This window comes from Oikopleura dioica, chromosome PAR (assembly GCF_907165135.1).
Source record: "Oikopleura dioica chromosome PAR, OKI2018_I68_1.0, whole genome shotgun sequence".
Lineage (NCBI taxonomy): Eukaryota > Metazoa > Chordata > Appendicularia > Copelata > Oikopleuridae > Oikopleura > Oikopleura dioica.
This window is the reverse complement of record NC_137293.1, coordinates 10,794,541-10,812,314: the sequence shown is the minus strand read 5'-3', so window position 1 is coordinate 10,812,314 and position 17,774 is coordinate 10,794,541. Positions and strand designations below refer to the sequence as shown.

The 17,774-nt window shown below is 42.3% G+C and overlaps 9 protein-coding genes across 9 annotated transcripts in view; 1 reads left to right on the top strand and 8 right to left on the bottom strand.

The window, feature by feature from the left end:
* Positions 1 to 17,774, top strand: part of LOC145706051 (uncharacterized) — a 93,624-nt gene that overhangs the window by 61,754 nt on the left and 14,096 nt on the right. The gene's annotated exons all lie outside the window — the stretch shown is intronic.
* Positions 1,783 to 3,105, bottom strand: LOC145706065 (uncharacterized). Its single transcript, XM_081783582.1, has 6 exons — positions 2,875 to 3,105; positions 2,632 to 2,773; positions 2,377 to 2,480; positions 2,263 to 2,315; positions 2,007 to 2,218; positions 1,783 to 1,961 (listed from the first exon to the last, which is right to left on the bottom strand). Exons 2-6 carry the CDS (start codon positions 2,748 to 2,750, stop codon positions 1,892 to 1,894), a joined length of 558 nt encoding a protein of 185 aa, XP_081639708.1. The 5' UTR covers positions 2,751 to 2,773; positions 2,875 to 3,105; the 3' UTR covers positions 1,783 to 1,891.
* LOC145706057 (iripin-2-like) lies at positions 3,377 to 5,329 on the bottom strand. The gene is made up of 6 exons (XM_081783574.1): positions 5,080 to 5,329; positions 4,757 to 5,042; positions 4,525 to 4,713; positions 4,258 to 4,486; positions 3,781 to 4,216; positions 3,377 to 3,522 (listed from the first exon to the last, which is right to left on the bottom strand). The coding sequence occupies exons 1-5, from the start codon at positions 5,172 to 5,174 to the stop codon at positions 4,056 to 4,058; spliced, it is 960 nt and encodes a 319-aa protein (XP_081639700.1). The 5' UTR covers positions 5,175 to 5,329; the 3' UTR covers positions 3,377 to 3,522; positions 3,781 to 4,055.
* Positions 3,393 to 4,007, bottom strand: LOC145701791 (serine proteinase inhibitor A3K-like). Its single transcript, XM_081779006.1, has 2 exons — positions 3,781 to 4,007; positions 3,393 to 3,522 (listed from the first exon to the last, which is right to left on the bottom strand). Exons 1-2 carry the CDS (start codon positions 4,005 to 4,007, stop codon positions 3,393 to 3,395), a joined length of 357 nt encoding a protein of 118 aa, XP_081635132.1.
* Positions 5,406 to 6,271, bottom strand: LOC145706066 (uncharacterized). The gene is made up of 4 exons (XM_081783583.1): positions 6,004 to 6,271; positions 5,822 to 5,962; positions 5,626 to 5,779; positions 5,406 to 5,579 (listed from the first exon to the last, which is right to left on the bottom strand). The coding sequence occupies exons 1-4, from the start codon at positions 6,095 to 6,097 to the stop codon at positions 5,432 to 5,434; spliced, it is 537 nt and encodes a 178-aa protein (XP_081639709.1). The 5' UTR covers positions 6,098 to 6,271; the 3' UTR covers positions 5,406 to 5,431.
* Positions 8,302 to 10,247, bottom strand: LOC145706055 (DNA primase large subunit-like). The gene is made up of 8 exons (XM_081783573.1): positions 10,038 to 10,247; positions 9,729 to 9,996; positions 9,511 to 9,688; positions 9,341 to 9,466; positions 9,131 to 9,297; positions 8,927 to 9,089; positions 8,530 to 8,878; positions 8,302 to 8,489 (listed from the first exon to the last, which is right to left on the bottom strand). Exons 2-8 carry the CDS (start codon positions 9,849 to 9,851, stop codon positions 8,396 to 8,398), a joined length of 1,200 nt encoding a protein of 399 aa, XP_081639699.1. The 5' UTR covers positions 9,852 to 9,996; positions 10,038 to 10,247; the 3' UTR covers positions 8,302 to 8,395.
* LOC145706063 (large ribosomal subunit protein uL13-like) lies at positions 10,305 to 11,124 on the bottom strand. Its single transcript, XM_081783580.1, has 4 exons — positions 11,039 to 11,124; positions 10,860 to 10,997; positions 10,667 to 10,816; positions 10,305 to 10,622 (listed from the first exon to the last, which is right to left on the bottom strand). Exons 1-4 carry the CDS (start codon positions 11,063 to 11,065, stop codon positions 10,326 to 10,328), a joined length of 612 nt encoding a protein of 203 aa, XP_081639706.1. The 5' UTR covers positions 11,066 to 11,124; the 3' UTR covers positions 10,305 to 10,325.
* On the bottom strand, positions 11,128 to 12,692 carry LOC145706062 (proteasome subunit alpha type-4-like). Its single transcript, XM_081783579.1, has 6 exons — positions 12,538 to 12,692; positions 11,923 to 12,145; positions 11,710 to 11,876; positions 11,497 to 11,666; positions 11,344 to 11,455; positions 11,128 to 11,300 (listed from the first exon to the last, which is right to left on the bottom strand). Exons 1-6 carry the CDS (start codon positions 12,595 to 12,597, stop codon positions 11,238 to 11,240), a joined length of 795 nt encoding a protein of 264 aa, XP_081639705.1. The 5' UTR covers positions 12,598 to 12,692; the 3' UTR covers positions 11,128 to 11,237.
* On the bottom strand, positions 12,648 to 17,773 carry LOC145706047 (uncharacterized). The gene is made up of 10 exons (XM_081783563.1): positions 17,650 to 17,773; positions 17,529 to 17,588; positions 16,388 to 16,659; positions 16,006 to 16,309; positions 15,706 to 15,934; positions 15,039 to 15,661; positions 14,550 to 14,997; positions 14,136 to 14,506; positions 13,642 to 14,092; positions 12,648 to 13,601 (listed from the first exon to the last, which is right to left on the bottom strand). Exons 1-10 carry the CDS (start codon positions 17,755 to 17,757, stop codon positions 13,435 to 13,437), a joined length of 3,033 nt encoding a protein of 1,010 aa, XP_081639689.1. The 5' UTR covers positions 17,758 to 17,773; the 3' UTR covers positions 12,648 to 13,434.

Here is a 17,774-nt window from a genome sequence, read left to right as displayed (position 1 = left end):
TTAAATAGAAAAATTTTAGGGCAGTAAGGGAAATTGGTTGATGACTAGGTTCGTGTGACTAGGTTCGTGAAGACTAAGTTCGTGAAGACTAAGTTCGTGAAGACTAGGTTCGTGTGACTAGGTTCGTGAAGACTAGGTTCGTGAAGACTAGGTTCGTGTGACTAGGTTCGTGAAATTTGGATTTTTATATGTATTTTTTTGTATCTTCACCATTTTGGGGCAGTAAGGGAAATGGCTTGATGACAAGGTTCCTGTGACTAGGTTCGTGAAATTTTAAAGAGGAAAATTTTGGGGCAGCAAGGGAATGGGTTGATGACTAGGTTCGCGTGACTAGGTTCGTGAAGACTAAGTTCGTGAAGACTAAGTTCGTGAAGACAAGGTTCGTTGTTTATTTTATTTTTTGTTTGTTAGGGTTAGGCTTTAAAATTAAAAGTTTAAATAAAACATTGTGAGAGCCTAGCGGCTTATACGGGGGTGGGGGATACTTATTTGGCAAATATAGTCCCACATTTTTTCATTTTTTAAATTTCACGAACCTAGTCACACGAACCTAGTCATCAACCCGTTTCCCTTACTGCCCCAAAATTTTTTCTATCTAAAATTTCACGAACCTAGTCACACGAACCTAGTCATCAACCCGTTTCCCTTACTGCCCCAAAATTTTTTCTATCTAAAATTTCACGAACCTAGTCACCCGAACCTAGTCATCAACCCGTTTCCCTTACTGCCCCAAAATTTTTTCTATCTAAAATTTCACGAACCTAGTCACACGAACCTAGTCATCAACCCGTTTCCCTTACTGCCCCAAAATTTTTTCTATCTAAAATTTCACGAACCTAGTCACACGAACCTAGTCATCAACCCATTTCCCTTACTGCCCCAAAATTTTTTCTATCTAAAATTTCACGAACCTAGTCACACGAACCTAGTCATCAACCCATTTCCCTTACTGCCCCAAAATAAAGGCCGATTTCAATACTCTGGCAGAACCCCCACGAACCTAGTCACACGAACCTAGTCCTCACGAACCTAGTCGTCATTCCCTCTTTTGGCGCATAAAAGGGGAAAGGGGGTAAAGTGTGTACCATCAAAAATTGAATGGTGTGAATGTGTACCATCTTGAAATAGACCTCAAGAAAAAGGAGAATTTCCGTTTAAATTTAGATGATTGAAAACAAATAAATAATTTCAAGAGATACCTCGTGAAGTTTTTTGGGGTAATAACTGGGAGGTCACTGAGTCTGGATGGAAGCTCAAGTTCAAGCGAGAAGAAAAAAAATTGACAATTTATGGGGTTGTCTGTTTACTCGATTTTCATTTGTACTTGGCCAAAGGTAATTGATAACATTACTTTATGTGAATAAAAATATAAAATTGCAAGTCACTCGAAAATTTTTATTATTGACAATTATTGCATACTGCTTAGATGGAGAGGAGAAAAATTCAAGGCCGTAGCTGAACAGGCTGACATCATGGACGGTCAAGTGTGGTTTCAACGGGAGCTCTTCACTAGCCCGGGCGAAGAGCATCAGATCATCGAACTCGACCCCAAACAATGTCCGATGCCCATCCAACGATGTTTTGCAAGGTTCAACGTTACTCTTCTGTAAAAATCAAGTCGTATGTGACATACGGTATGTCTAAGGACTCTGTAGACTCTACAGTGTAGAGTACGAGAATAAACATTGAAACTGTTTAATGATATCTATGAATTCCTCCACACATTCTAATGTTATCAACCTCTAATTTGCCGAAGAAAAAAGAAAACTATTTTTATTTATTATTTATTGACAGGGAATGTTGAAGAATGAACATTTCGGTGGGGACATGGGCGGTGTTGTTTCAATGATATCATCTTATTCGAGAAGACAAATGTCATCAGTTTCTCCATTCAAGAAAGTTGAAGCATCTTCTCACGTTCAGCTGTGCTAATATCTGGCGCGAAACAATACAGCCCTTTGCTAAACAACACTATGATTTTTGACGGGCAAATGGTGAGAATTTACCATTTAAAATAACACAGAATCAGCATAATTATGCTAATGAAGCCGAGGCAGGAACCAATAGTTAGGATCAGCAAGTCAAGCCATGAGCAGGGCGTTGTCGTGTGCACTAGAACAGCAGTTGGGCGTTCGGGTTGAACTAATTTCCGGCAGTTTGTGTTCAGTTCCTCGTCATCTGACTCGTAGAGACAGTCGTAGTCGAAATCAGCGGAACTCTTTGAAAGAAAAATTAGAACTTCATCTTGAAATTAGAACTTACCTCATAATAATCTCGCTTATTTTGATATTTCATCACCGGATCTTGAAGCTCCTACGTAAGGCATTAAAATACTGAATCCGATAAAAAGAAACAAAACCGCTGTTAAACTTTCCTTTGGTAAAAGCTTATTGTATCGAAGGTCCGTCAATATTTGACAATCTTCCGGTCCATCTAGCGAGCCATCAGATCTCACATTACAGGTTGTTTCAATACATCGCCTAGTAAATTATTAGTGAAAATTCAGTGCACTTTTTATCGTCATAATCTAGTCATGGGATCTCCGCAAAAGAAGGACTCTTGGCCGGCAAAGCTAAGTCGAATTCTTGCGGTTAGTTCTATGACGTTCGAGATGTGCTAATTTGCGCTTACCTTGATGTACAATCGTCAATAACGCATTTTGAAAGTTTGTTGTAGAACGGATTTGTGTTACAAGTAACACTAACGTCTTTGGCCATTGTGAATGAAAGGAAAAAGGCGAAGATCTTCATTTTGGTGCGTGTTCTCTAGCGGTCTAAATTCCTCTGTAATTTCGCTAAAATCAGCACGAGTCTTGTCTATAATGGCGTCCGGATGTATTCGCTAATCTCTTCAAAAGACTCTCTGACAACTCACCTTAGATGGAGGCTTGTTTAAGACGGAGGCGAGGGCCCTATCTAAGGCCTCTTTGTGAACGAGATTGCTGAATTGAAAAGCAGCGCTTACAAAATTTTCTCTTGAAGGGACACGTACAATGGAAGTGATTCAGCAGAAAAAAGAGGCGCAAAAAAGACAATTTGTAAAATGTGAGTGGCGCCTGTCAAGTGCTTGGCTAAGCCAGGGTGATACCCGCCGGTTGTTCACAGTCCGAAATGATCTATTTTCCTTATCAGCTTCATCGTACCCCCGGGGCGCCCCAATGCGTGACGCCAAATTTCATGCTGTTTTACGCTGCTGGAAATTCGATTTTTTCGCACCACCTTCCTTCCGGCAAATAATACTGGAATTGCTAGAATTCCTTCACCCGGAAGAGCGTTTAAACAATCTTCAAAAGACAGGACACTGGACTGGAAAGATGCGTCAAAACAAGCGGCTTGATAAGCGTTCGAGGTCGACAGGAGATAAAACAAAGCAAAGGGAACTTTATTGATCAATTAGGGGTTGGAAATTTTGCCAACAAATATGGGAACGTTGGCAGATATTGTACTTTCGGAGGTGTACTTTCGATTAGTGACGGAAAAGTAGAACGGCGAGTTGATGTCTAATCTTCGCGGGGACCTCGCACTAGAAAATTTGCTCAATTTCGATCCACTTTAACAGTTATAAGTTAGAACTTCTAACGACAACCATAATAAAGCCAAGCGAAATGGCATTTTATTTTTTCTAGTGCTGTTTAACTTGGGCTAAGGTGTTAGTCACACAGTTATCCATATCTTTAATAGCGAAGTCAGCTACTACGCGGCCTTGAAGACTTTGCAATTATTTTTGTAGCCCGATGCCAGTTGCATCCGGGTTGATTATCAAATTTCTTTTCATCCTTACCTCCTGAAAGCTAAGGCCATCGCAGTAGCGGCGGATCCTTCCATTCCATTTTCATCCACGTCGAGTTGCACTTTGTGGTTGACGCTTTGAACAACAACGTCAAGATCTTCCATGTCTCCGAAAATCGGTGAGAAGTCGGCACCACCATCGAATACTTGATTGATTCCCATTTCTTTCAGTTGGGATTTCATGTCGACGGCGGTTTGCACAGAGAACTTTGGAATCATCAGTCTTTACCAAGTTTTTTTTCCAAGAATCTTTCATGCTAACATCGGTCAAACTAAACTGCTCCTTAGGTATTCCTTCGTGGGAATATGCTCCCTGTAATCAGCAGATCGAGCTTGAATGATTTCTCTGACCATTTCGTCGTTCGCCTTCGTAATAGTTTGGTGCCTGCGCATCGCTCGAGTTTGTTTTGGTGCGATGTACCAAATATCTTCAATCGTTCAAGATTTTTTGTTTTCAGTATAGTCTTACTCATATTGAAGTGGCTAACATAATCGCCATGTTCTCGTTTGCCATTCATAGGAATCTCGACAACATTCAGTCGTAAATCGTTGTCCTTGCAGGGATAATTAAGGCAGACGTTCTTCGCATGGCTGAATCTCTCTGTTTGATAGATAAATTCAACGTTCGTGTCTTCGTCATACTCTCCGAACCAGACTTGGCCAGGCTTTTCTTCTTCAAACTTGCTTTTCCACTCAGCCTAAAATGGTTTAAACCTTGTTTCTCCAAATCTTTAACCTTGTAGTAAAGCGAGCTTGCAAGAACGAGAAGTGTATTTTGATCAAGAGGCTCATCAAAAATCGTTGGAATCTTGCCATGCGTCTTTTCTTCAACCCAAGAGTTGATAACATCCGTTGCTTCTTGAGCTTTATGAAAGTCTACTCCTTTGATGTCCCCAACGTTTTCGATGAAATTAGCATGAAGTCTCTAAAAAAATTATCAGCATTTTCTTAATTGCCGGTTATCGTACCTCGGCAAAAACTGCAATATCGCCGCCCTGGAACTTTTGCTGATAAAATGCGCCATTTGCAAGCTCAAGCGTATACTCGGAATTCTCCTCACTCTCGATCGGATTGTTCTTCAGTTCTTTGACAAGATGACTGTATTCTTCGACATAAGCAGGATTGTTTGTTACGTTGAGCGCTTCTTGTATTTCCAAATTCGCTTTACCATCTGTACCTTCTGCAAGCATGTACAAAGCACTGACGATAGAGAGCGGCGATACTACTGTATTTCCTTTTGCAAGATTTGTGTTTCTTTAACTTATTAAAAACGAGCGCTTATTTATCTTACCTGAAGAGAAATTCCCAGCCGAGTGATCGGACAGAATCCATTGCCTTCTGTTCATCGCTCACAACGAGACCAAGTAAAAAAGCGCTCAATTTCATTCTCTCAAGTCAGGACTCTCAAAGTCAAAAGATACTGATTTTACCCAAAGCCCCCGCCCTACTGTGTTTATTTATCAAAAGAAATTACCACTCTCCGCTCATTTTGTCAATATTTTCAAATACAATCAGCCCTGGCAGGCTGGCATTTTCATGATCAGATGAATGATTTTTTGGAAAGAAAAGTAATCTACAGAGCTCAAGCTTGAAAATATATTTATGTTGCAGGTAGAAATAAGGAAATTTGTTTGACATTCAAATCAAGGTCGGTATCGATAACCGTTTGGAGAGAGTCTGGAGAATCGCATGTTGAATGAGCCTGGTGGTCTAAATTGTCGGAAATCGCGCATCTCGTTTCGCGCCATTTCAGCTTTTCTTCCTCGTCGTGTACCGAGGACCTCAGACTCGCTTAAATAAAGGATAGAATTGGTTCACTCTGCTTATTCTATCGTACTCAAAGCTTTTCAATTTGCTGATTCCAGAAAATCGATCGTTAAATTTTCGTTCTTCCTTTGGTTCTCGATGTCTCCTTGATTTGCGGCCGTTCTTATCACGATTTTTTGACCTGTGTCGCTTGGATCGTCTTCTTGAGGATCTAACTGCTCTAGCTAAATAAAAGTTTAATTGACATCGATTTTATTATATGAAACCTTTAGCTTTTCTTGCAGCTTTGATCATTCTCTCCGTTTGCCTTCGGAGCTTCATCGTCATTTTTCGTCGTTTTGCCTGAATTGCCATTGGATCCTCCAGGCTGAATTCAGGGGAGAACTCATCTGTGGATGTTCTCGTCACTAAGTCACGAGTTCGTTTCCGTAAAAATTGTTAACCCTACCATGATGTTCTCGCTTCTTCCCATTTTTCTTCGTGAAAACCTTAGCTCCGGTGGTGAATCCGATAAGGAGTGCGTAAACGTAAAGCACCTTCATCGTGCCTCGTTAATCCGATTTAGTCGTAGTCGTTATTGTTTTTTCTCTGTTCGCTGTCTGCGTTGTTTCTTTCCATTCGCCGTGATTTTAAACGGAACGTTGATCTCTGGACATTTCAATCTCCCGCGGCGCCGAGTTATTTATTAAAAGTTCACTTGGATTTTTATCACACAACTTGAGCGCTTACTCGTTGCCGGAGGCGAGTGCGATCCCGTCTCTAGCTCCGGTTAAATCTTTGGACAAACAAAAAACGACGCGAAGGTTTGCTCCAAATATCCGTATGAGTTCTGCAATTAGGGATGATTGACTGGAGCTGATGGCCTGGATCAACTCATTGAAGTCTGGGACGATGAATTCGGAGGCCTTTGAACTTGAGACGGGTTATCGAGGTACTCGTGTTCCGCTCGGCGCGACGAGATCAACCACGAATCGTTTCCTGTGACAGGAATCATCGATGATTCCAGACTCGGAAAGATCCAAGGATGCCTTGTTCTTTCCATATGAAGCCGCACAAAATTCGAGCAGTAACCGAATATCAAAATATCCCGAAGAAGTTCTCATAGAAACCGCAGGAAAGTCATTTGAATATGTCAGCACATAAACTCGTAGATTGATGAGTTTAAGGACAACCGCAAGGCATTGCCGATTACAAAGATTTATGTTTCTAAAGATGAAGACATGATCATCTCCATCAAATTTGATTATGAAATACCGAGATGTGCTCTTTCAGGTTCTGCGAGAACACGATACGTTGAGAATCAGTCAATTACTCAGACCAGGGTGGAACGTTGGGACCGGGCAAGTCGGGCAAACCGGGCAAAAAATCGGGCGGGCGGGCAAATCGGGCGGCGCAAGGCTCGATTTTACGAGGTAAAAATCGGGCAAAGTCGGGCAATCGGGCAGAAATCGGCGCCCGGAAAAAAAGTCGGCGCCCAGAAGAAAAAATGGTATCTAAAGGGACATAAATACTGGAATTTTATTTAAAACGTCCGGTTTCGGTTCTCCATGAGTGCCCTTCTTCCTTCGGGATACAAAATAATCCTTTTTCTTCAATAAATTTACATATTTTTTGGTTTGGGGGTTGCCGAAATTTCCGGGCAAAAGTCGGCGCCCGGGCAAATCGGGCGGGCAAAAAGTCGGGCGGCAATCGGGCGGCGCCGATAAAGAAAATTTTAATCGGGCGGGCAATCGGGCGGCCAAATTCAGTTTTTTTGCCCCAACGTTCCACCCTGCTCAGACGAACACAACTTGATCCGGCTCTTATTAAGAATTACAGCTCTCGTTCATCAGCTCGTTAGATATCTTTATTGTGCGATAAATTCAGCACAACAGAGGTGGATTTTCCTCCCTTGAAAAGTCAAATCATGACGAAATAACAATAACTCTTCTGATTCCAAAAATATTGCCCTGCCAACTTGACATTGGAGATAACTCTAGTCAGTAAACCTGCTGAGTTGTTATTTGAGAAGGTAATTATATTCAGTTTGCTTTGACGCGCTTTTTTTAAGGTGGTGGAGGTTTTCTAGCCCACTTGCGCCTTATAAACCCTAGAACACCATACCTTTTCGGAATCAGCAGGAAATTCTAAGAACTTTGACCCTTTTAGTTTTCGAAAATTCCACTTCCGGTCCGATTCTAGAGCCGGAAGTTGGCGAAATTTAGGAGTTAGGGTAAAGTTTGACATATCAAATTGATGCTCGGAACGTTTTGAGTCATCCTGAAATGAATATGTCAGATGAAACAGTCCCAAACGTGGTCAATCGAACCGGTAAAATTATGAAAAAACGCATAAATTGATGATTTTTTTTTCAGTTTTAACAGGTTGGTTTGACCGCGGTCGGGATCGATTCTTGCTTTAAATTATAGGAAATCTTCTGAGCATCAATTTGATATGTCAAACTTTACCCTAACTCCTAAATTTCGCCAACTTCCGGCTCTAGAATCGGACCGGAAGTGGAATTTTCGAAAACTAAAAGGGTCAAAGTTCTTAGAATTTCCTGCTGATTCCGAAAAGGTATGGTGTTCTAGGGTTTATAAGGCGCAAGTGGGCTAGAAAACCTCCACCACCTTAAAAAAAGCGCGTCTTTGCGAGTATCAATCTTGTGACGGAATTTGGCCAAGTAAGAGTTCATTTTTGTTTGTAAATAACAAGTACTTGGACATCAAAGAAGTTCAAAAATTTCTGAACCTCTTTGATTGATAGATTTTAAAAATCAATAAAGGCAGTCGTGTATTGGCAGTGTGTAAATGAGGTGAATAATACAAGTAACTAATTGTGATTGTGATCTGGTGATTATTCTACTCTTCCATGAAGTCGTCCTGCTCGAACTCCTTTTGGCTCTGTGATTCTTTCTCCGCCTGGGACATTGGGAGAGTTGTTTCCCAAGCCGGCCTAAATGAATTAGAATCATTCTCGTTTTTTCATCACTTACTCATAGGTGGATGTTTCCATAGCTTCACTCTTCGCCGTGTCTTCAGCCTTGAGCAGTTTGTGCTCGCCGGTGTTCCAGTCGAAACTTTGATCGAAGAAATTGTTCGGATGAAGGATTGTGATCAAATCGAGCTTTTCCTCCTTGTCCTTGTGAGTGCTCTTGAAGAACTGATTGCAGGCGACCTGATAGTGACCGTCATCGGCCTTTTTCTTGATCTTGTCGATGTCAACCTCCTTGACGCCCCAGTTGCGAAGCTGCTGCTTCAAGTTTCGCTGGTGCTTGAACGGACAACCTTGGTATTGTCCTTCAACGGGCAACGCTTTGATCTTTGTAGAACATCCGTAGGCTCCTGTACGAAAAGAAAATTATCAAGAGGAAAATAAACTGGCAAACATACCGACTCCTTTTCCACCTCCTTCTTTTCCGTAAACGTGTCGAACGTTGTATTTGAACTCTTTCTCGGGATTCGCATAAGCTGTCATCCGCGTGAATGTGAACTTTAGCGCATCTTCAAGAGGCATTCCGGCGGCTTTGAAAAATGCCCACAAGTGTACTCGTCCCTGAATTGCCGCTAATATCTTATCGAATAGAGAATTCTTACGTCATGTTTCAGCTTGTTATCAACTTGAAGTGCATCCAAAAGCTGTCTTATGCAAGGAGGTAAGGATGTCTTTCGCATCGTTTCAATAGAGTTGATGGTCAAGCGACCTTCAGTCGATGAGAAATCAGCGTCCGCAATCGTGTTGCCAAACGACTTCAAAATCGGCACTAGAAAAGAATATCAACCTGTTGTAAGATAAAAATCAGTTACCAAGACGTTCTTGCTCGTTCTCCATCATAACATCGAACTTTTTGGCAAGTCCTGCGAGCCATCGATTGCATTCAGACCGGAACTTTCCAACAACGAATTCGATCAGGTCTTCTTCTGGCACATAAGCTGCAAATTTCGAGATAACTTCTGGCGTTACGCGCAGTCATTACCTTTTCCCTCATCAATAAAGATGCTACGTCGTGTAACAAGTCTCCCAACCTGTGTCCAGGGGATTCTATACCAGGTTTTTGCCGACGCAGTTGTTATGTTAGAGCAGTCATTTAAATTTGCTTCCAACTCGCCAGTAATTTCACCTTTTTCGATGCTCTCGAGATTGAATTTCGACAGCTACAAAAAGTTTATCCTTGAAAAATGACTTCTCGCAAACCTCGAAAAATCGTATCTTTCCCTTCGAACTCATCTTATTGAATCGATATCGGAAGAGGTTGACTTCGTTGCGCACGAACCATTGCTTCAAATCTGGCTGCTTGCAAAACGCCAGTTTGAGCATCCAGTGAGAAATCGAATCATTCTTTCGCTCTTCTTCGTTCGAGTTCGATGCGTCTAATCCGAGTGAGGTGATACTTTTTCGCCTTTGAACTTCAAGTCAAGCTTGCTTTTGATAGCATCTTGGTCCTCCGAGTCCGCATGAACCGCTGAAAACGCTTACTAACTTTCCCATATCTTCCGAACTTACAGTCAATAATGTTGAGAGCTCTCTGGCGCTGCTTGGTGATTTCTTTTATGTGCTCAAGGTCGACGTCTTCGTACATCGGAAGCGTGTTGTAAAGCTGCACTGGACATTCAAAATCTGCTCCTTCGATGATCTCGACCCTCCGATGTTTTGCACCTACTCCGCGGTGCTCCCGACGTCGGGTTTTTCTCGTTCCTCCGGCTGCCTGCATTCTATTGCAACGAAAATTATACATGCGAAAGAAAAGACAACAAATAACACAATCGACAATCAAGGAGATGGACAGTTTATTTAATAGCCGAAGGCGGCGATCTGAGCATCAATATCCTTGGTCTTCGCGGCGCAAGCTTCCTTGGCGGCCTTGAGCTGGTTTTCTCGCTCCTGCTTCTTCTCGAAGTAGACCTTAGCCTTGGCCTGTCGCTTGGCTTCGAGGGTCTCGACGACAGTCTGGTATTTCCAGCCGGTCTCGGCGGCGAGTCGGCCGATGGAAGCGTACTTTCGGTTGGGCTTCAGCTTGATCTGCTTGTAGGCAGATGGGACGATGACTCGCTTGCACTTGTCGTAGGGGGCGGGGATGCCTTCAAAGCACTAGAGAAGGTTAGTTAAGGGTTTATGACGCTTCTGGAGTCAACCTTAAGAGAGTTGAAGGCAGCCTGACCGCGGGCGGTCTTGTGGGGGAGCATGCCTCGGATGATGTGCTTGAACATCTTGGAGGGAGATCGACCGTGGAAGGGACCTCGGGAAGGCTTGGTGAGATGTCGCTTTCGGAGGTATTCGAGGACCTAGGGAAGATGTTGTGATGTGAGTGGAGACATATGTGCTTACCTTCAGCTTGTTTCGGTAGAAGTTACCGGAGATAACCATGTTCTCGCATCGGACAACAACGACCTTCTGTCCGTTGAGGCACTGCTTGGCGACAACAGCGGCCAATCGACCGAAAAGATGGCCGGAACCATCGATGATCTGGGAATAATTTAGAGTATGTTTTGTAAGTTGGAATTTACCTTGACTGCGTCAAATCCGTCGGCCATGTTGATTTATAGAGCCGGTTACGAGTTCTAAAAACGAGAATTGAAAGAAAGAGAAACTAGTGAGTTACGAAAAATGTATCAGTGAACACATGTAAGATAATTGCTCTGTGAAGGCCCGAAAGCAATAATAAATTTCTGAACAGACCGGAACAAAAAAGTACAGCTAGGCAGTTTACTTCTTGGACGAGGCGGCTTTTTCCTTTCTCTTTTTCTCTTCCTCCTCGGCCTTCTTTTTCTGAAAACGGTTGTTAGAGCTCCTGAAAGAACATTTAAAATACCTTTTCCTCTTCAGCCTTTTTGCAGTATTTGTTGACGTCAGTTGGTTTCATGACAGTGTACTGGACGGTGCCGTTGACCCGTTTGATCAGAGAAACCTCGATCTTTTCAGCGCTAGAAAAAGTAAACGAACGACCCCTCAAAGCGAGCCTTACTTGAGAGTCTGAGTGTCAAGAGTCTTGAGGAAGATGCTCATGGCGAGGTTGATTGCCTTTTCCAAGTCCATGCTCTCGTCGTAGTCTTGTTCGAGCATGCTGGTGGCGGACTGGCTGCTTCCGCCAATGCAGGTTGCCTTCCAGCCACCGTAGTTGCCAGATGGGTCACCCTGGGATTCGCTGTTTAGAATAATTAGACTAGGGAGGATTTACCTGATAGAGCTGGAAGCCAAGATGCTTGTCCCAACCACAGTAGAGAATGGAAACGCCATAGGGTCGAACACCTCCGTGCATGGTAAAGTACTGCTTGTTGTCAGCCATTCGACGGACTAACTGCTCAACTGGCATAGGGTTTTGGTAGACCAAACGGTGCTGCTGGGCTGAAAGTGGATCATAAATTGATTGAAGGAATAAGAGGAGCCTTACCAATAAGTCTGAGCTGAGAGATGAGCGCGTTGGCATCGGAAGTGATGCCAGCGATGCCGACGGCCAAATGATCATCGATTCTGTAAATCTTCTCAGCGACAGATGGGTTCGTGTCAAGAAGCTTGTGCTGGTTCTTTTTCTCCGCCACGATTACGATGCCGTCCTTAGCGAGAATACCGAGGCAGGTACCGGCTTGGCCGACTGCTTCCATCGCATATTCGACCTAAGAAATCAAATATTTTCTATAAAAAACACTTTATCGATTCCAGGTGCGTTCATGATTTTCTCTATTTCTGAAATTCGGTACCTTGCGGAAATCATGACGGAAATTTCTTGACAAAATCTCTTGAATTAAAAAATCGATTCATTTTACGGAAGGAGTTTTTTGGAGAGCCCGAGTGAATGAATTCCTGATCGCGCGCTCTCATTGGTCAGCGCATTTCACGGCGCAGCGTTTGCGCACGTGGGCCAAAACTCAAAATCTGCGAGAAATGGATTCTCAAGCAAAAAGGAAGTAAAATTAAAGCAAAACCTTTTCCATCACCGCAAAATTAATTTACTCAAACTTAAATTTGAACTCATATTATTTCATATGTCTCTGGTAAATTACAGTACCTGATACAGTCGACCTTCAGGACTAAAAGTCGTTGTCTTCGCATCATACCGCCTGGACATATTCCTTCTCTAGAATCTACGCAAAATTTACAAAAAGTCCGAAAGGAGGATTTGAAGTGCAGGGCTCAAGATTTTTTTGACGATTAAGTTTTTTCGAACTTGCAGATTCAACAAGATACACAAAACAAAGGAACTAGAAATTGACTTGTAGTGAGATTATAACTTTATAAGGCGTTATTTTTAAAAGGTGATTTGTTAAAAAATTCGGTGCTTTGGCGAAACTGATTGTCAAATAAGAAAAAAATGTGAAATAACTGAAAATCGAAATTTGATAGAAGAACCGTTAGATAGCTTTGATAAGAAAGATAGTTAGGTTTTTAGCTCGATGGTTTTTCTGAGGCATTGTTAGTGAATATGAAGGCATTTTTAAAACACTAGTTTTTTTATTTTTCTTTGCGTTCACCTTTTGTTATTATTCCTTTGGCAAAGACTTTTTTTCAATGCTTGAAAACATAGAAGAGAACATTTTTATTTCGTTTACTCATTTGTTTATATCTTTGGCCTTGTGTTTGAACTAGATTATCATGCAGAAAAGAAACAGTTGAAGAAAAAGAATTGTTGAGTTTTTTTGTATTTTCGAAAAGTCGACATTTGTACATTTTTTGTATTTTTGGAACTTTGGTTTTTACTTTCGCAGAATAGAATAAGGAGGGAGAGAATGGTCAGTAGGAATAAATAACTTAAAAATATGAAAAGTTTTTCATAAACTTAAAAGATCGTAAATAGAGATAAACGTAAATAAGTGAAAAGAAGAATAATGTTATTGAAATGAATTTCGCATATGTAGAAACGTAAGTTTTAGCCTCTCGAAAGCGTCCAGCGCCTCTTGCGAGTCTTTTAGGTGGGGAGAATGTTCTCTATTGCATCGTGATGCTCTTCGAGCAAGTCGGTTTTTGAAGGTTCATTAAAATCGTCTTGAGTTGGCGTTGTAGGCCGCCGGATGGTCGTTCTAGCGCGAGACGATCTGCTAGGTATCCGTGAGCTGCTTTCCTCTTCTTCTTGTTCTAAAGAACTTTTAATTCTGGGGCAAAGGATGTTAGTTACCTTCTGCATCGGAAGTAAGTGGGGAAGAAACTTCGTGAGCGGAGCTATTCTGACCTTGTCCTCCTCTATTTCTTCTTGGAGGCGGCTCAGGGGGACCAGAATCAAGTCGATGCGAAATATTAATCGGAACAGCATCTTGCTCCGCTTCTCTCAACGACTCGGAATCTTCCTCCTCTTCTTCGTCATTTTCAAGATCTTGAACTTTTCCACCACTTATTCTTTGTGATGCCGCGATACGAGGTGTATCAGGTGGAACGATGAGAGCCTTTTGCGCCTTGAATGTAAGCTCTAGGTCAGAAGCATCGTCGGATGATGGAAGTTGGAGCTTGTACTGGAGTCCTTGAAGATGAAGGAGGAAAACTGAGTTTTTGTTCGTTTGATCTTGGCGAATGTGGACATCTTTGATCGGAAACACGAAGAAAGTACGGTCCATTTTTAATATCGAAAACAACTAAAGTCGTGATAAGTTTGGACATTCAATTCAATGACGCTACCTTTTTATTTTGAATGAAGAAAACGAGCCACTCGTTGAGTAAAAAATACATTGCATCAGAATCAGCAGGCTTCTTCCCCGGTCTGGTAAGCATAGCCTGCACCTTACAATCGCCATATTTGATGATTTGATGGATATCCAAGTGATGCTTCAGTTCTCCGAAATTTTTCAAAACGATGTTGTCTCTGTCGTCGTCCTTAATTTTCGCGACATATTTGCGGAAGTCGCCGACGTTTTGGTATTGAAGAATTTGGTTGATTCGAGATAAGAGTTGCTCTTCGCCGGCGCGTTTGTTGATTTCAGCGACCGTAAGCTGGATTGCGTTTTGAGCTTTGTTCAAGAGTTGCTTTTCTTCATGGAGCTCCTCTCCCACTAAAATTCTTTTGGACTCGATTGAAAAACTTTTAGAGCGGACCTTTTTCAGTGTACTTGAGTAGTTGAGCGAGCAGCATCGGATATCTCGGCAGTGTTTGAAAGATCACCATCATAATATCTCCGAACTTGAGGCGATTCAACCTTGGATCGGCCTCTGCTGATGATATCGCTCTGAAGAAGCCTAGTGGATCGTCATTATCTGGCCCGCTCATGCCCTTCATTTTGTCCATCGAGTTGAGAAACTCAGAGTCACGCGAGACCCAGTTGGACATGGCGCTTTGAAACTTTTTGCCGTGCTCACAATCCAGGTCGAAAAATGCGAAGAGAATGTCGCCCAATCCGCGGATGCATGCGCCGTCTTCTTCTTTTCTAGCTTCAAGCTGGTCCCTTAGATCGTCGAAGAAATCCTTCGCCTCGTGTATATTTCGAAAGATACTCTCGCAGACTGCATCACCCTCTTTGAGAGGTGTCAATTCAAGAACTTTTGGCTAGAAGCAAATGTGAGTAGGAGATAAAAAAGAAGAGTTACCTTAAAGATTTCTTTGATAAAGGTGACTTTCGCAGATGCGTTGTGATGCACATTAATGAGCTCGTGAATAACCATTTGTCTTCCTTGCTCTTCCTTTGACACAGATGACAAATCAAAATCAGGATGCGTCTGTTTCACATCGTGAATCCAAGGAACAAGAGGTAGAATTTGAAACTCCGGTGTTATTTCTATTTCTGGTTCTTCCGCCTGTTCGATTGATTCTTGATCCATCGACAGGGGCCTAGAAGGTGTTTCGACGGTTGGTGTTTCCATCAGCGGCGAGGTCACGTGGAAACTGGCGGATTTGTCTCGTGCTTTTCTTGTTTCTGAGAAGAGAGATTTTATTGACTCCTTTGCAGTTGATATTGATGAGAAGGAACGCGACATGTTTGACATATTCGGAATAAACATCGACGTTGTTCGTCGCTTTTTTGCCTCTCTGGTGATAACGGAGTTTTTCGGAAGCTTGTCTCTAAGTACTTCCCACAGAACTTGAATAGTAGCTTCTGCTTGAGGTGTTGGGTTTTGAATGTACTGCATGAAGTCATCGTCAAGTTTTAAAATCTCGTCATTTTCTGGTTGCTTCATTCCTGGGTTTTTGATCTTTTCTTCCTGAAGATGATCTTAAAAGCAAAAATAAGGAATTGATCGACTGACAACATTTAACCTTCAAACTCTTCGAAATAGTTTTGGACCTCTTGGTCGACCCGGCTCCTCAAATTTTCAAGTGCGATTTTCGGATCCAAGTCATCTCGAGATTTGTATTCTTCGATCGCGTGCTGGGCTTCTTCAATGTCTCTTGAATAAGTGTCGCCGCCTTCTACTTCGTCTGAGCTTTGCTCAGTCTCGTAGAGAGTGATCCCACCCTCCTTGCTCAGACAGTCGCGGTAGATACGCTAGGAATCCGATAAGTATTCGTTTCTCGATAATCCGGAAGCTATCTCAGCTAAATTAACAAATTACTTACATCGATCAGCCCATCGACCTTTTCCTTCTTGGCGGCAAGCATCAAGTCGTATAGCTCGCGATAAAGAAGTTTATTGAGCGCATTTCTATGGAACAAGTAGAGGATAAGCCCAAACGATTGGGATAATGAGAGTGTTTTCAGACCATGGCCTTCAGAGGCGGCACCGAGGGATAATAACTGGCGGCGATACTGATCTTCTTTTGTCTCGCTCTCCTTATATTCCCTATTCACCCGCGCTCTCGACTCATCGTCAGTGCAATCGGCCAATTTGGACAACAAAAAGGCGCGTGCTTCCTTCTCCTTTCTGAAATGGGCGGATTAACGTTATGAATTTTACATAAAAACTAACTGGACTAGTGCCAGATTGAAGAAAAAGACTCACTCGATAGCACCGACGAGGAAAAGTTCTCTCTGCTTCTTTTCTATCAGGCTATGACCAGCATTATGCGAGGGACCGGATATATCGTGCCGCAAGTCTCGGGAATCCATGCTCTTCGTTCTGCGCAGCAGGACTAGCTCCGTGTGACCGCGAGAGTCCTGCAGAACCCGCTGCACCTCACGATGAGGTAGCTGATCCAAACGAACACCATTGGCCCGGACAAGCCGATCTCCAACTCGGATGTCTTCTCGGTCTGCTGGTGAATCTGGCTCGATCTAAAAAGTAATAATAATGCAGGTTATTTCCTTTCGTTATTTCAGAATCAATCGACGACCTCTTTATCAAATTTAATTTCAGAAATCGTACATCGCCGCCGCACCAATCTCGATTGAGTACCCGATGAATTAGAATTAGATCTATTCACTGATTTTAAAAACGATTCCATCGCATTCTGCCGAAAATATTCGATATTCACTAGCGATCTTCGTCTGGGCTTCATTGTCTCTTAATTTGGACTGGGAGGGAGCTCATCAAAGCCGTTCAACTTATCCGACGGGGGAACGCGCCGCGCAAAACAACAAAAAGGCTCACTTAGACATAATCCCCTGTCAGTTGCTCAGAATAAACAAAAAATGTTCGAACAAATCATTAGTATCCCGTCGCAGTCCGACGAAGATTACTTTCACTAGACGAGATATTTTGTACGTCCAGGAAATTGGAATTCTGTTGAGGCAGAAGTCCCGCTAGAGATCGTCTTCGGAATCTTTTATTCCTTTCATGATGTTTTTAATTAGAATGGACCAAATTGGCCCGACCAATATTTGATGAAAACTTAAATTAAAAAAAAATATGAACATGACTTGACTCTTCTTTTCTTCTCCCATAAGTATCTCTAGTTTTGTCGTTATTTCCTAGCAAAAGCTTTCGAAGCATTGGAAGAATAATTTTATAAAAAGGAGTCTTAGTATTCTGCGAATGGGCGATTTGTAAGAATCGATTAGAGATGCACTGATCATTTCAGGTCATTGCGCTTGATCAAAACTGTATTTCAAGATCTGCTTAAATTACTGCGTATTTCTGGCAGTGTCAGAAAAGATCGTTGATTTTGGGCGCAATTAAAGGAGAGAAAAAAGGGACTACTTACAGATTTTATTTCTCCATTCCCGTCAAATGTTAATCCGAAGCCAATTTTATCGCGTCTGATGAAAGTTCCTTTTTGAGCCTTTTGAACATTACATGAGAATAGATTTTGAACTTTTCCTGATTATAACTGTTAGCTGTTGGTATCCCAAGTGTGTGTCCGAGTCTATATTTGCCGATTTAGGGCGCCGTTGAACGCCCGGCACGGCTAAACCTTTCAACGATTCATTCATAAAGCCATGCTCTGAAA